Below are 13,427 nucleotides of genomic sequence, written 5' to 3'. Positions count from 1 at the left end.
TCTTGGCTGCTTCCTGCCAGCCCCACTGCTCCTTTCCTATACCCTGCCTGCTTCCTGCCCTCTTCCTATTGCACGTGTTCCTGCCCACCCTACTGCCCCTGCTCCCCAGCTTGCCACCTACCTGCCCCACTGCCTATGCTCCCAGTCCGTGACCTTCCTGCTCCCCCATATGCCCCTTGCCCTACTGCCCGTCCTGCCTGCTCCATGCCTGCACCCTACCGACCCTCTGCCCACACTATGCCCTGCAGCCCCAGTGCCTGCGTCCTGCCTGCTCCACTTGTCCCAGTGCCCACAGGTTGCTTCCTCCTGGCCCATTCCCTGCCTCCTTCTGTGCCTGCAACCCCAGCCTGCACCCTGCCTGCTCGTTAACCCCTCCCTGTCCCCATGCTCACACCCTCTGCCCTCCTTGCCCTGCCCCACACCTTGCACCCTTTATCCACTACTTTCCTGCCTGCCCCGGCTCTCGCCCTACCTGCCCCTGCCCGTTTTCTGTGTCCCAGGGCTGGGCTGCAGGGAGACCCACTGTCTGGCCATCCTAGCCCTCATGCTGTGGGGTGCCCCACTGGTCTGCTCCCCCCAGCACCCATGAGTGGCCTCCCATGGGGTGGCTGTGAGGTGTGGGGGACCATGCCCGTGTGCACTGATGCATGGCCAGGCCCAGGGTTTGGTGTTGGCTGTTGTGTAATTCCAGGAGATTTTGCAGCTGGAGGAGGGAGGGATTTATTTTTTCCTTCCCAGTGTGGCATTGGGCACCGGCACAGGCACGGCTGGGCTGTTGGGCTCAGCATTCCCTCCTGGAGCCAGCCAAGGGCTTGGATTTCTGCTGACAATCCCCTGTGTGCCCCCTTACCGTGTCCCCCATGGCAATGGGGACATCCTGCTGGCTCTGCATCCTCAGCCAGGCTGGTGGCGATTGGTGGCAGCAGTTGGTGACCGGCGTACAGGCAGGGGTCCAGGATGGTGGCAAGACACAGGCTGGGGCTGTGCTGGCTGGGCAGGAGTGCAGTAGCAGGAACACAGTGCGAGCCTGTGATGTGGGAATGCGGTTTAGGAGCATGCTGTGGGAATCTGGTGCGGGAGCATGCTGCAGGAACATCGTGTGGGATCATGGTGCAGGAATGCGGTGAGGGAGCAAGTGCAGTGTGGGAAGATAGTACCGGAACACCGTGCGAGAATATCGAGGCAGGAACATGGGACAAGAATGCAGTGCAGGAGAGTGGCTTGGGAGCGTGCTACAGGAATCCAGTGCAGGAGCATGGTGCAGGAATCTGGCACAAGAGTGCAGTGTGGGAACACGGTGCAGGAGCGCAGGGTGGGAATTCGGTGTGGGAGCACAGTGCAGGAGTGCAGCACAGGAAAGCAATGCAAAAATGTGGTGCAGGAGTGTGGCGCTGGAGCATGGTACAGGGAAGGTGGCACAGGGACCGTGGTGCAGGAGCACTGTTAGACTGGCTCTTGCATCCTGTGGAGAGCAGCAGGAGGAGGCTGTTTTGGGGATGGATTGATTTTCTCCTTGCATCTTTGCCAGACCGGGTTTGCTGTCTGGATGCTCTGAGGAGGTTTGACGTGTCTCCCAGCTGGGGCTGTGGGGCTGCAGGGCAGGGATGTCCTCAGATCCCGCCACTGCCACATGGGAGACATGAGCCAGGCACTGCACGCATGCCTGGCTTTGAAATGGTGCCACTGACAAGGCACTGAGCATCTTCCTTCCCGCATCCACTGGGAGCATGGGGGCCGTGCTGGGCTCCTGCCATGCCTGACTTGCAGCCTGGGGAGTGGGAATGGCGGCTGCGGGGCTGGGAGCCCTTGGCCCCTGAACCCCACAACCCCTGAACCCCTAATCCTCTTTGGGGCTCGCCGCGATGCTGGCTTGTGATGAGCTCCATTGATGCCATGGTGTGGCTGCTGCCTGCAGCACTACCTGTGCTGCCAGCTCTGTGGGCTGGGTTTAACAGGGATGGGGGTTTATGGTCCCCTCTTTGTTCAGTGCCCAGATGGGGCAGCTGGAGCCTCTGCAAGGCTTGGTGAGAGCTCAGGGATCATCCTCTTCCTCCTCCTTACCTTTCCTCCTCAGCATGGGAGGCTCCATTGGTCCCCATTTGGAACATGGGCTGATGTTTTATCCTTTTTCTCCTGAGCCATGAGCAGCCCTCTCCAGCCAGCTGGAAATAGGGAATAATAAAAGGATATAGGAATAATAGATGGAAATAAGGAATAATAATGGAAATAAGGAATAATTAATAGAAATAGGGAATAATAAATGGAAATGGGGAATAAGTGGATATAGGGAATAATAATAGAGACCCGGTATACAAGCACTGTATCCCTCTGATGTCTGAGGGGTGTTCCCTCCTGCCTGCCACCAAACCCCCATGGGCCACCATCCAGGGGCACCACCCCAAGGCCAGGTCTGGGGACTGAGGGGCTGGATGCTGTCCTGGGGCTGGGGTTGCACTGTACTGGGTGTCCCTCAGAGAGGGAAGGGACACTGGGGATGGTTTGCACGTGGTGGTGGTAGCATCCAGCTGGTGTCACCCCTGCCAGGAGCTCCTGGTGCTGCCGGCACGGCTGCGCTCCCCGCACTGATACAGGGAGCTGGGTCAGGACTGAGCCCCACAGGACATGGGGGCCCGTGGTGACATGTCCCCAGGCACCCTGTGAGGCGTGCAGAGGCAGGCAGGAGGGGGGGGCTCAGTCCCTGGTGGCTTTTCCTGCTTTTTGTGGTGCAGTTTCCTTAAAAAAAATAGAAAAGGAAGAAAAAAGGCAGCTGAAGGAGGGAAAAACCCATCTGTAGGTGTGGGGGACAGGCAGGAGCAGCACTTTCTTTGCCCCTGTGAGGTGACTCTGCAGCTGAGGGACAGGGCTCAGCTGGATGGTGAGGGATGGGCATGGGTCAGGTTGAAGGTTAATGTTAGGATCAGGGTCAAGGTTAGGGCCAGGGTTACAGTTAAGGTTACGGTCAAGGTCAGGACTGGGGTCAAGGTTAGGATCAGGATCAGGTCAGATGAGGATGCTGAGTGCATTTCCTTACCTTTCCAGATACAGTTCCAGCTCCATTTCCTCGGTACTGTCACAGCCTTTGCTGCTCCCCCTGGGATGCTGGGGCTGCAAAGGGACCTCCTGGGCCCTGGGGGAGAGCAGAGCACCAGCATGTGCTGGGGGATTGACATCTCATCATCTCACCTCATTTCATTTAATTTTATGCTTTTTATTTATTTGTAGTCTATTTTATTTTATTTTTATATTTATTTATTTAAATTTATCTTAATTTTAATTTTACATTTTCTATTTTTTATTTTTACTTTTTGTTACTATTTTATTATTTTTATTTCAAAATTATATTAAATTTTGGCTTTTTCTTTTTAATTTAGTTGATTTTTTTACTTTATTGATTTTATTTACTTTATTTGACTTGGGTCATTTCACTCTTTAGAAAGAACTGGGGATGCTCATTCCAGCCCAGACTCACGCTTAGTACCCAGCCTCCGGGAGAATTTCTGCACCTATCCTGTGAGGGACCATCATGTTCATATCTGTGGGGTGAAAAAAGGGAAGAAAAGCCAGTAAGTGGCTGTAAAACGTTCTGAAGAGGCTTTCTCAAAGTGCTTTTATTTGTATTTCTCTCTCCATCTCACGGGTGAGCCTGGGGAGCTCCCACCCTTGTGTTGAGGTCACAGGATGATGGGTGTGAATATGCCGCAGCGCTCGCTCCAGCACTGGAGCAGCCCTGGGAATTTGCCAGAATTAGCTCAATATGGGTTTTTCCCATTGGGAATAAAACAGGTGCCTGCAGCCATGTGCAGAGCGGCATGGCTGGGTTCCTGGATGGCACAGCAGGTGATGGGGGATACCGGAGAGGATGCTGTCAGCTTGGGGTTTGGTTTTATTCCCTCCTAGTCCTTTCTGAGTATCCCAAGGTGTATCCCTCTTCCTGTGCACAGTGGCATTTTGGGCTGGCTGTCCGCTGGGGGCCTCTCAAGGCAGATGCTTTTCCAAGCACCAGGACGTCTGCACATAAATATCAAGCTTTTAAACACCACAGTTTTACTCTCTGTGCAGTAAGAATATTCTGCAAGAAAATAAGAACATTTTATTCTGCATACGAAATAAGGATGGAGAGAATAAAACACTGCCTGGGATTTTTCCAGTGGGATTTGCAGGAGGGAATAACATGCTTTAAATAGCTGGGTCCCATGTCTGCACTTTGGGGTGCCAGCAGCTCACCAGCAGCACATCCCCCCAGGCTTTTTGGTTTTGCCGAGTGCCGCCGGCAGCATCCTGGGGATATTTTTATCCTCCTGGCAAGGCAGCAGCACTGACAAACTGCAATATTCCTGAAGCAGACTGAAGGTTTCATCCTTGGGCCAACAGCATCAGGGCCTGGAGCTCTGCAGGGGCCCCTCCGTAGAGCCCCTCAGTGATTTTCAAATCAGGACTAAAGCGTGGTCAGGATGCAACCGGGGTGGGGGTTCCTCTGCCGGGGATGAGCCAGGAGCGAGGAGCAAAGGGCCCTATGCATCCCATGCTGAAGGGATGCTGATGCAGAGAGCTCGCAGCCAGGAAAGTGGCAGGAGATGAGAAGAAGAGGCTGTTCTGCCTTTAAAATTCTGTCCCCCATTTTGCTCTGGTTCCGTTGGTTTTCCCAGCAGTGGGCAGGACTGAGGAAAGCTGGACCAGTCCTTCCCTGCCTGTTTCATTCTGCTTTTCCAGCCTGGCTCAGCCATAGCTGGGCAAGCTGCGAGGGGCTGAGCCCTGGCACTGGGCCTGCTGGGGGGGCGTCACTGGCCTTGGCCACAGGTTTGGGACACAGGGACTGTTACTGCAGGTCCCCCACCAGGTCAGGATGGGCCCGGGCAGCACTGGAGGAGGTGCTGCTGGGGGTGTTTCACCTCGTATCACTGGATGCTGCAGCTTGGAGTCATCTCCCTGGGGGATTTGAGCAGCGATTTGAGGATATAAATATTTGACGTTTCACTTCTTGTCTGCTCAAGATTTTCCTGGTGAAAAACCCACAGCTCCGTTTGGCCTCAGCCGTCTCTTGGTTATGTGCTATCACGCTGTGTGTCCCTGGGGATGTGGGTTGCTCAGATGGCAGCAGAAGCTGGGAACAGCGCTGTCCTTAGACCAGCATCTGACTTGGTGATGCCTGGCACTTCCAGGGGTTGCCTGGGTGAGACCTGTGGAGCTTTCTGCTCCCTCTGGCACAATCGATGGGTGCTCAGTGCCTTAGCAAAGTTGTGTGGTTGAATCTCACCAACCTCACCTCTGAGCCTGAGGGGGTTCAAGGACCTTGACGGTTCCTGTGCGTACCAGCCCCCAGGCATGTGTGGCGGCACTGGAGGGAGGCACAGGCAGGACTAAAATGGAGCTGGGCACCATTCCCAAGTCCGTGTGGGACCTCGGCACAGCCCCAGCCGTGGGAGTCAGCGCTGCTGATGCAGGGTGGCCTTGGTGGGTTCTGCCTCCCTCTGCCTCATGCAGCTGCAAGGCTGGTTTTAGACTGGAACAAAGAGAAACCAGGGGAACTGGCTGGTGCCGGTAATGCAATAGCAATGAAATAGGTGTTTATGTGTTTTTTCTGTTCTGTAGTGTTCTATGAAATAGTCACGGGCATCCTGCAGCGAGGGGGTGGCCAGGGGTGGGGGTGAAAGGGATGTTTTGAGAGAAAGTGTGAGCCAGAGGGTCCTTGGGGCACTGAGGACACACTCTGCCTCTGGGGACGCATCCACGCTGGATGAAGCACTGCCCACCCTCAGGTGTGATGGGTTTCCCATTCATTGGGAAATGCTGTGAAATCCTTGTCATGTTTTGAGCTTTGCTGGCTCGGGGTCAAATCCAGGGCTGGCGGCTGGTTGTCTTGGGTGGTTTGAGCATCAGAGGAGGATGGTGGTGAGACATGGGGTGGGCATCGTGATGGATGATCTGGATGGAGATGTCTGGCATCAGATGCTTTGCTGTAGGTCAAGGCATTGCAAGCTCATGTAGTGTTTGTTTGGAAATCAACTTAATTTGCTCAATTGATGTTGTTTTCTGCTGGCAGCAATTAGGGTTTTTTTTCAGAAGCAAAGGCCTGACCAAACTGTAGTTGCATTCCCTGCTCGTTTGCTTTAAACTCTCCATATTAATTATCCCTTTTCTTCCAGCTGTTTGCAGCGATGTGCGTGTCTGGTGCTGACTGGGTCTGAGGATTGCCTGTATTTGTGCTGAGAAAAACAGCTCTGGGGTAAAAACCTGAAGAGGAATTAGAGGAGAGGGCTTTTATTTGCTAAAGGAAAGCTGGAATAAAGCATTGAAAGCTGGTAATCCTGGCTGCCTCTCTAAGGGGTCCTCCAGCAGGACATGTGTAGCTCATAAACATGAAGTTTTGAGGGATTAGGGAAGAGTCAGGGAAACTGAGGGCTCCCTGCACTCCTCTCTTGGGTGCTGCTGTTTCCTGAGGTCACCTTGCGTGAGTCTGGTTCCCTGGAGGGGTTGTGTCCCAGCACGGGAGCCCCGGCTGCATCCGCCTGGGGAGACATGGGGATGGAAATACCCGCCTGCAAATGACTGTATGAAAAGAGTTGTCCAAAGCTGATGCTGGCTTCAGCTGGTGCCTAGAGGAGGTGTTCTCTTGCTACCACCAGCTGCCCTGATGGTTGGGCCCTGGGATGCTCCAGCCACCAGACAGCCACTTCCCTGGACTCTGCTGCATGCATCAGGCCCTTGAGCATCATTTGTGGGTCTGGGGTTATGGGGTAAGCACAAAAGAGACCTGAACCCTGCCAGGGCATGAGGAAGGGAGGGCTGATGTAGTCCCCCAGCTGCCCCAGGACATGGTAGCCTGTGTCATAGGGAGAGGGGGAAAATGGGGGTGCTGGGGAGGACTTGGGGGGTGCCAAGAGGGACTGGGAGATGCTGGGCTGAGGAATGCCAGGAGGGGATGGAGGATGCTAGAGAGGAACTGGGGGATGCTGGGATGAGCTGGGATGTGCCTGGAGGGGATGGGGGGTGCCAGGAGGAGCTACAGGATTCCTTGGATGGGAGCAAGATGCCAGGCTGGAACAGAACATCTTGGGGGGTTTAAGTGAACGGTTGTCCCCAGGGATGGGAAGGCAAGGCCAGAGAGCTGGGGAAGGCAAGGCCAGAGAGCTGGGGAAGGCAAGGGGGTGCACACCCGTCCTCAGGTGTGATGCTGAGCTTGATCTGGGGAGGGAGCAGAAAGCATGAACCAAAAAGGTTTGTTGAAGAGGAAAGGCTGAGCCCACTGAAGATGCTTTGCCAAGATTCTCACAGAGGTGCTGCCATCCTGCCCCCAGAAAAGGCAGTGGGATGATATTTCTCCATCCCCTAGGGAAATCTCTTGATACCAGAGAAGTGGCACTGGGGCACCAGGGCCTCCTTGAGCATCTCTGAGAGCTGGCAACAGCTCAGCACCCAGAAAATATCCCCCAAGCAGGATGGAGCCTGGGGTGTGCAGGGAGCCTCCCCTGCCTCTTGCTGCCATCACCGTCTGCTGCAGGTTTGCTCATAAAACCAGATAAGCTCCTGTAAAACCGTATTAACTTTAGGCTGAGAATTCAGAAACATAAGGAATATAAAGGGATTTTTCCTGGTGGCATTGGCAGCATGGAGCTGCAATGCAGCGCAACATGGGAGAAGGAAGAGGATGGTATTTGTTAGTCTTTACATGCAAAGTGTCCATGAGGGGTGACTGGTGCCCAGCCACAAAAGGAGAAGACAAGTGGGAACATCACTTTTGGTGGATGGTGGTGCAAGAAAGGGAAATCTTTCTTTCTGGGAAGTCTAAATTTCGGGGTGCTGAGCAAGAGTCAGGATGTTTGCTGGGGGTGCCTGCGTGTGGGTGTGCAGTGTTTGCCTGCATTCCTGACACCTCCTTCTCCTTTGGGATGCTAAATCAATCTATCCTGCGCTAGGACAGGGAAACAGGATGGTCATTGTGGCTGTGCTGCTGGATATTTCCAACCCTGTTCATAAAGGATATGCAGGAGAGGCGAAGAACCTGAGCAGCTCTTGCTCCTGGGCAGCCAGTGCATCACTTGTGTGTCATATGGAAGATACCATAACACATTCATTTAAATTCCTTTTTTTTTTAACAGCCACAATTAATTGGGGGTCATTTTTAAACCCAACTTGAATCAGACTCTGGGACAATTTTCATACACAAACCAGATTTAATGCAGTTAATTTACACTTCTTTTAAGTCTTTAAATGCGGTGTATTTGCAGATGAGCCCGTAGCCCAAACCCTGCCTTGGCTGGCACCGCTGCTGGGCTGGGCTCACTCTTTGAACCTTGCTCTGGCTGTGCTTTCTCCTGTTTCCCACTTTTTCTATATTTAACTCAGTCTCTCAAAGCTGAGAATCCAGCAGAGAGCAACCAGGGCCCAGGCAATAAAGGTACCTTTTTAAGAAAGGTGAGACCACTGAGCTTTCTTTTTTTGTCAACAAACCTGTATGGTCTAATTAGCTAAGCCATAGCTCTGCCTAAGCACATCTTGATAGAGGGCATTTTTCAAAGAGAGGTGATGCACTGAAGTTGTAAAAAAGCCCCAGGAAGATGAATAAATTGTCTGGATGTGATGGCTTAAATAAGCCTGAGCAGATCTGGTGAGGAGCAGTGCAGGGGCTTGGCAGGCAGGATGCTGCAGATCTGTGCATGGCTGAGGAGGGTTTGCGGACCTGTGTCTCTTGCATCCCTGCTGCTCCTTGCTAGCAAAGACCGTGGATGGATGACACAAGCTCTGGAGTGGTAAATCTGGCTCCAAGGAGAAGCAGGGAAGGTGATGACGAAGCCCCAGCAGCTGCTGCAGAGATCCAGTCGGCTGTGTCCAACTGAAGAGGCTCAGTCGTGCAGACGGGTTGTGTCCTTGAAAGCCACGTCACCATCATCCATCGCCCAGCACAGCCCAGGGAGCTGCTTCCTTACAAAGACACAGTGCCTCCCTCTGCAGCATTGCCTGCATCCTCCCGGGAATTTAGCATCCCTGCTCTGTTGAGGATAATGAAAAAATAAGGGGGAGACTGGGGAGGACCCTAAACTGGTGTGGGATGTGGCATGCTCACAGTAAGCTGTGAAGGTGCTCCATCCTTTGCTTATTTAGAGGATGAGCTGGTGGCTGGTGGGACCAGAAAACCTTAAATCACTGGCTGCATCCCAATGGAAAAACACATTTAGCAGTGCCGGGTGCTGCAGCATGCAGTCATGTGTGCCAGACCCTTCACCAATGCTTTATGTTCTTTCTTGTCTTGCAGGGCTGAGAAGACAGAGGTTTTGAGTGAAGATCTCTTGCAGGTGAGGCCCTCTGCAGCTGGTCTGACCTGTGCCTGTGACGCTGGATGCAGCAGCACTTCTGTGCTGGTCGATGCCACAGTGTCCTGCAGTGATGAGATGGGCTGGGAGGAGGAGGAGGGGATAGGGAGCGTGAGAAGCAGCGTTGCCTCCCTCCCACATGCCTTCCCATCCCTTTCCCAGCCTGGTTCTCAGGTCAGCTGCAATTGGATCCAGTCTTGTCTCTGCCAGAATGGCAACCTGATAATGGCTGGACAGATTGCAGGCGGGTGCCTGAGGCTTCTGTCTCTGCTGCAAAACCTGCCCTGGGGATAAGATGTGCGACAGCAGGGTACAGTCCCCAGAGCTGATGGTTGGGAGACTTCAGCAAAACAGCCCTGGCCAAAAATCCTCACGTGGTGCTGTGGAGCATCAGCTGTGCTTCCTACACACTCCACAGAGGGGGATGTCTGAGGAAGTGCCAGCAAAAAGAATGAATTCACAAATCCATCACTGAATTCATGAGGTTTCTAACTCACAGGTTGTCTAAACCATTGGGCATTGATGAGCAAAGCAGCCGCCTGGCAGCAGTGAGGGTGCCCAGCCCTTGTCCTTCATCACCGCAGGCATCCCCTGCTGTCAGCCAGTCCAGCTGCTGCTGGAGCCTCCTCAGCACTTGGGGCTGGGAAAAGTGTAAGCTTTTTGGTCTCAGCTGGTGTGTTTGCAGCTTGGCAATTTGGTCTGTGCTGTTGCTGTCAAGGTAGCAGGTTCTGCAGAAACAGAGAACCCGTGAGGATGCTTGTGGCAGGAGGCTGTGACCTGCAAGTGACAGTAGCTGCAGAATGACCTTTAGCTCTTTCTGGCCACAGTGTTCTGCCTGTGTTGCCCTCACTTGGACCCAATGACCCTGCTCCCAGCACACTTCACGCTTTAGCAAGAGCCATGTGTTAGCCAAAAATACGGAGAGGGTTTGGGTGAGTCATCACTAGAGGTTGCTGGAACCACGGTGGAAGAGAGTACAATGAAGCTGTTTGCAAATGTCCCAGCAGGGTGCAGAGAGCAGCCGCCTGCAGCAATTAATCCCTCCCTCCTGCTGCTTTGCCAGGGATTCAGCAGCTGTTTCCATCGTGGCTGAGACCAGACCATGCAGGGTAGAGCACGGCTGGTCACTGGCACTGGTGAGAAATAGCTGATGGAAGTGGCTGCATGGGCTATCGGGGCACTGATGGGTTGGTTTGCTGTTCGTCAGAACTGCCCTTGTGGTGGCATCCCAGCCACCAGCCAGTGGGTGTTGGAGTTTTTTATCACAAAATGGTTTGAGTTGGAAAAGGTCTTAATGTCATCTGGTTCCAACCCCTGCCACAGGCAGGGACACCTTCCACTGGAGCAGCTTGCTCCAAGCCCCTGTGTCCAACCTGGCCTTGAACACTGCCAGGGATGGGGCAGCCACAGCTTCTCTGGGCACCCTGTGCCAGCGCCTCAGCACCCTCACAGGGAAGAGCTTCTGCCTCAGAGCTCAGCTCAGTCTCCCCTCTGGCAGGTTAAAGCCATTGCCCCTTGGCCTCCCCTGCTAGCTCAAGAGATGCTTTCTCCAGGCAGATAGAGATGATGCTGAGTTCCTGAACCCCAGCAGCCACAGGCATGGGCCAGGTGACAGCTCTCCTGAGGCCCTTGTCCCAAGCCCCTCTCCAGGTTTCCTGCAGCCCCTTCAGGCACTGGAGCTGCTCTCAGGTCTCCCCTTCAGGAGCCTTCTCTTCTCCAGGCTGCCCCAGCCCAGCTCTCTCAGCCTGGCTCCAGAGCAGAGCTGCTCCAGCCCTCGCAGCAGCTCCATGGCCTCCTCTGGCCTCGCTCCAACAGCTCCACGTCCCTCTTGTGCTGCTGCCCCAGAGCTGGATCAGGGCTGCAGGGGGGGTCTCCCCAGAGCACAGCAGAGGGGCAGGATCCCCTCCCTGAGCTGCTGCTCACGCTCTGGGGGTGCACCCAGCACACGGGGGGGTCTAGACTCAAGCGCACACTGAAGCCCGGTCATGGGGAGCTTCTCATCAACCAACACGTCTACGTCCTTCCTCTCAGGGCTGCTCTCAATCCTGTCTCCTCCTAAGAGATGGAGATCTTCCTTTCCTCACCATCAGTGCTGGTGGCAGGGATGGGCCAGGTGCAGCGGTGACGTGCCCTGATCCCCAGGGATGGTCAGCCCCAGTAAGACAGAGCGGAGGGGATCTGAGTACTCCCCACCACCAGCAGCCAGAGAAAACATGAATAATGAACTTCTTTTGTTTCAATTTTAATTTTTGGTGTTTCTCCTTTCAAGCTCTGAGGTCTCTGTAGCCCTTCGGCACCAAGAGTCAGACCCTGATCTTGGAGCCAACCGCTGACATCCCAGCACTTGGTAGCACCAGTGACGACACTGTCAAGGGCATGGCTGGCTTTGGCAGCATGGCACAGGGGATTTTTACACCTTTTGGAGATATTTTAGTGGGAAGGGTGGTGGGTGCTGCCTTGTCTGGGTGCAGAGTGAAGAGTCACTCATGTTGGCAGGGGTCTGTCTCCAGGATGGTAGGGAACCCAAACCCGTCCGGGTGTGCATCTAACTACCTCCAGTTTGGCTCCTTTAGCTGGGTGTGCACCCACATATGTGCCCTTCTGAACATCAGACCCCTTGCAACGTATGCATGGATGTGTGTGTTTGTATATATAATTTCTATAAGTTTTATATATACATACACATTTCATCTATATGTTGAAAGGCACATGTGTACGTTGCAGGGATGGCAGAGGCTGCTCTGCCTCAGCCAGGAATCATAGAGTTCTTTCATTATTTAAATATATATGTAATACTTTTATAGAGATTGTTTTGTTCTATATAAAACGTTACTAAGATATATATCATTATAGTGGTGGGGGGTGGCTCAGCTCAGGAGTTGCCTCCTGCCTCAAGGACTTGCTGCAGGCTCAGGAGTTGTCCCTGGAAGGGAGTAGTCATTTTTTCCCCCAGATCATTTAAATATTTCTGTTTTCACAGATTATTTGCCCAAATGTTGAGGTTTCCATGCTTTCCCCGTGTCTCTCAGCTTTGGTTTTCGGCAGATCTTCTTTGCTGACGTTTAATGACTTGTATAGCTGAGTTTGGGGATGAACTGCTTCATTTAATCAATGCAGAGGCAATTAAAGCAACTTTTAGACCCAGGTTAGAGTATTGGCCAGTTTGGTTTGTGGCAGGGCTCAGCTGGGACAGACATCTCCTCCCCACACCCCGGGGGTGCAAAGGCTTTGGAGGCTGGTCCCATCCAGCTATCAGCCTCCCTCAAGGAATTACTATGGGGCAGCATCAGTCTGGTGAAGCCTTCACCTGCGTAAAGCATCCCTGCTTCAGGAAGGGGCTGGGCTCTGGGGCTGTTGCATCTGATGCGGTGGCAATTGAAAGAATTTAGATTGGAAATGAAGAAGTTCCTTATGGCACTGCACCGTGGGCGTGGGACCAGGTGGGATACCCCGGTGATGGACACCGCTGCATCCGCAGGTGGAGAAGCGCCTGGAGCTGGTGAAGCAGGTCTCCCACAGCACCCACAAGAAGCTGACCGCATGTCTGCAGGGCCAGCAAGGCGTGGACGCTGACAAGCGCTCGGTGAGGCTTTGGCAGGGCTCTGAGGCTGCCGGGCAGGCGGCAGCACTGGGCTGGCGGATCGAACCAGAGCCCTCTCTTTGCAGAAGAAGCTGCCGCTGACAACACTGGCACAGTGCTTGATGGAGGGGTCAGCGGTGCTGGGCGACGACTCCCTGCTAGGGTAAGGGGGGGCAGGGTCTCCCCGGTGCTGTGCCACTGCTGGGAGGCTGCCGCCGGGAATTGCCGTAGTTCCTTATCTATGATGCCAGATAACTGGGGCAGGGGAGGCGGGGAAGGGGGTCACAGTGGTGTCAGAGGGGGTGGGATGGTCATGTGATCTCAGTAGTCCAGGGGATTTCTTTATTCTTCTCCTTGTGATAAGATGGGACCCTTTTAGTCATGTAGGATAGAGTGCAAACTGTATGTCATCATAGAATCCCAGACTGGTTTGGGTTGGAAAGGACCTTAAAGCTCATCCAGTCCCAACTGCCTGCCACAGGCAGGGACACCTTCCACTGGAGCAGCTTGCTCCAAGCCCCTGTGTCCAAGCTGGCCTT

The 13,427-nt window shown here is 53.8% G+C and overlaps 1 protein-coding gene across 5 annotated transcripts in view; it reads left to right on the top strand.

Annotated features, from left to right (window-relative positions):
- Positions 1-13,427, top strand: part of ARHGAP44 (Rho GTPase activating protein 44) — a 239,099-nt gene that overhangs the window by 210,376 nt on the left and 15,296 nt on the right. For 3 of the 5 annotated variants that reach the window (XM_061461994.1, XM_061461996.1, XM_061461993.1), the window contains exons 2-4: positions 9,251-9,290; positions 12,787-12,891; positions 12,975-13,051. In XM_061461994.1, the coding sequence (XP_061317978.1) occupies positions 9,251-9,290; positions 12,787-12,891; positions 12,975-13,051 (222 nt within the window). Of the gene's footprint in view, positions 1-5,679; positions 6,735-9,250; positions 9,291-12,782; positions 12,892-12,974; positions 13,052-13,427 lie in introns of those variants that run through there. The other 2 variants (XM_061461995.1, XM_061461997.1) reach the window with 2 other exon arrangements.

The sequence above is a fragment of the Pezoporus flaviventris genome, unplaced genomic scaffold, assembly GCF_033815535.1.
Source record: "Pezoporus flaviventris isolate CSIRO_AGI_PZ_B2104156 unplaced genomic scaffold, CSIRO_AGI_Pfla_v1 ptg000034l, whole genome shotgun sequence".
Lineage (NCBI taxonomy): Eukaryota > Metazoa > Chordata > Aves > Psittaciformes > Psittacidae > Pezoporus > Pezoporus flaviventris.
The sequence above is the reverse complement of the archived record's forward strand: the minus strand, read 5'-3'. Positions and strand labels throughout refer to the sequence as shown.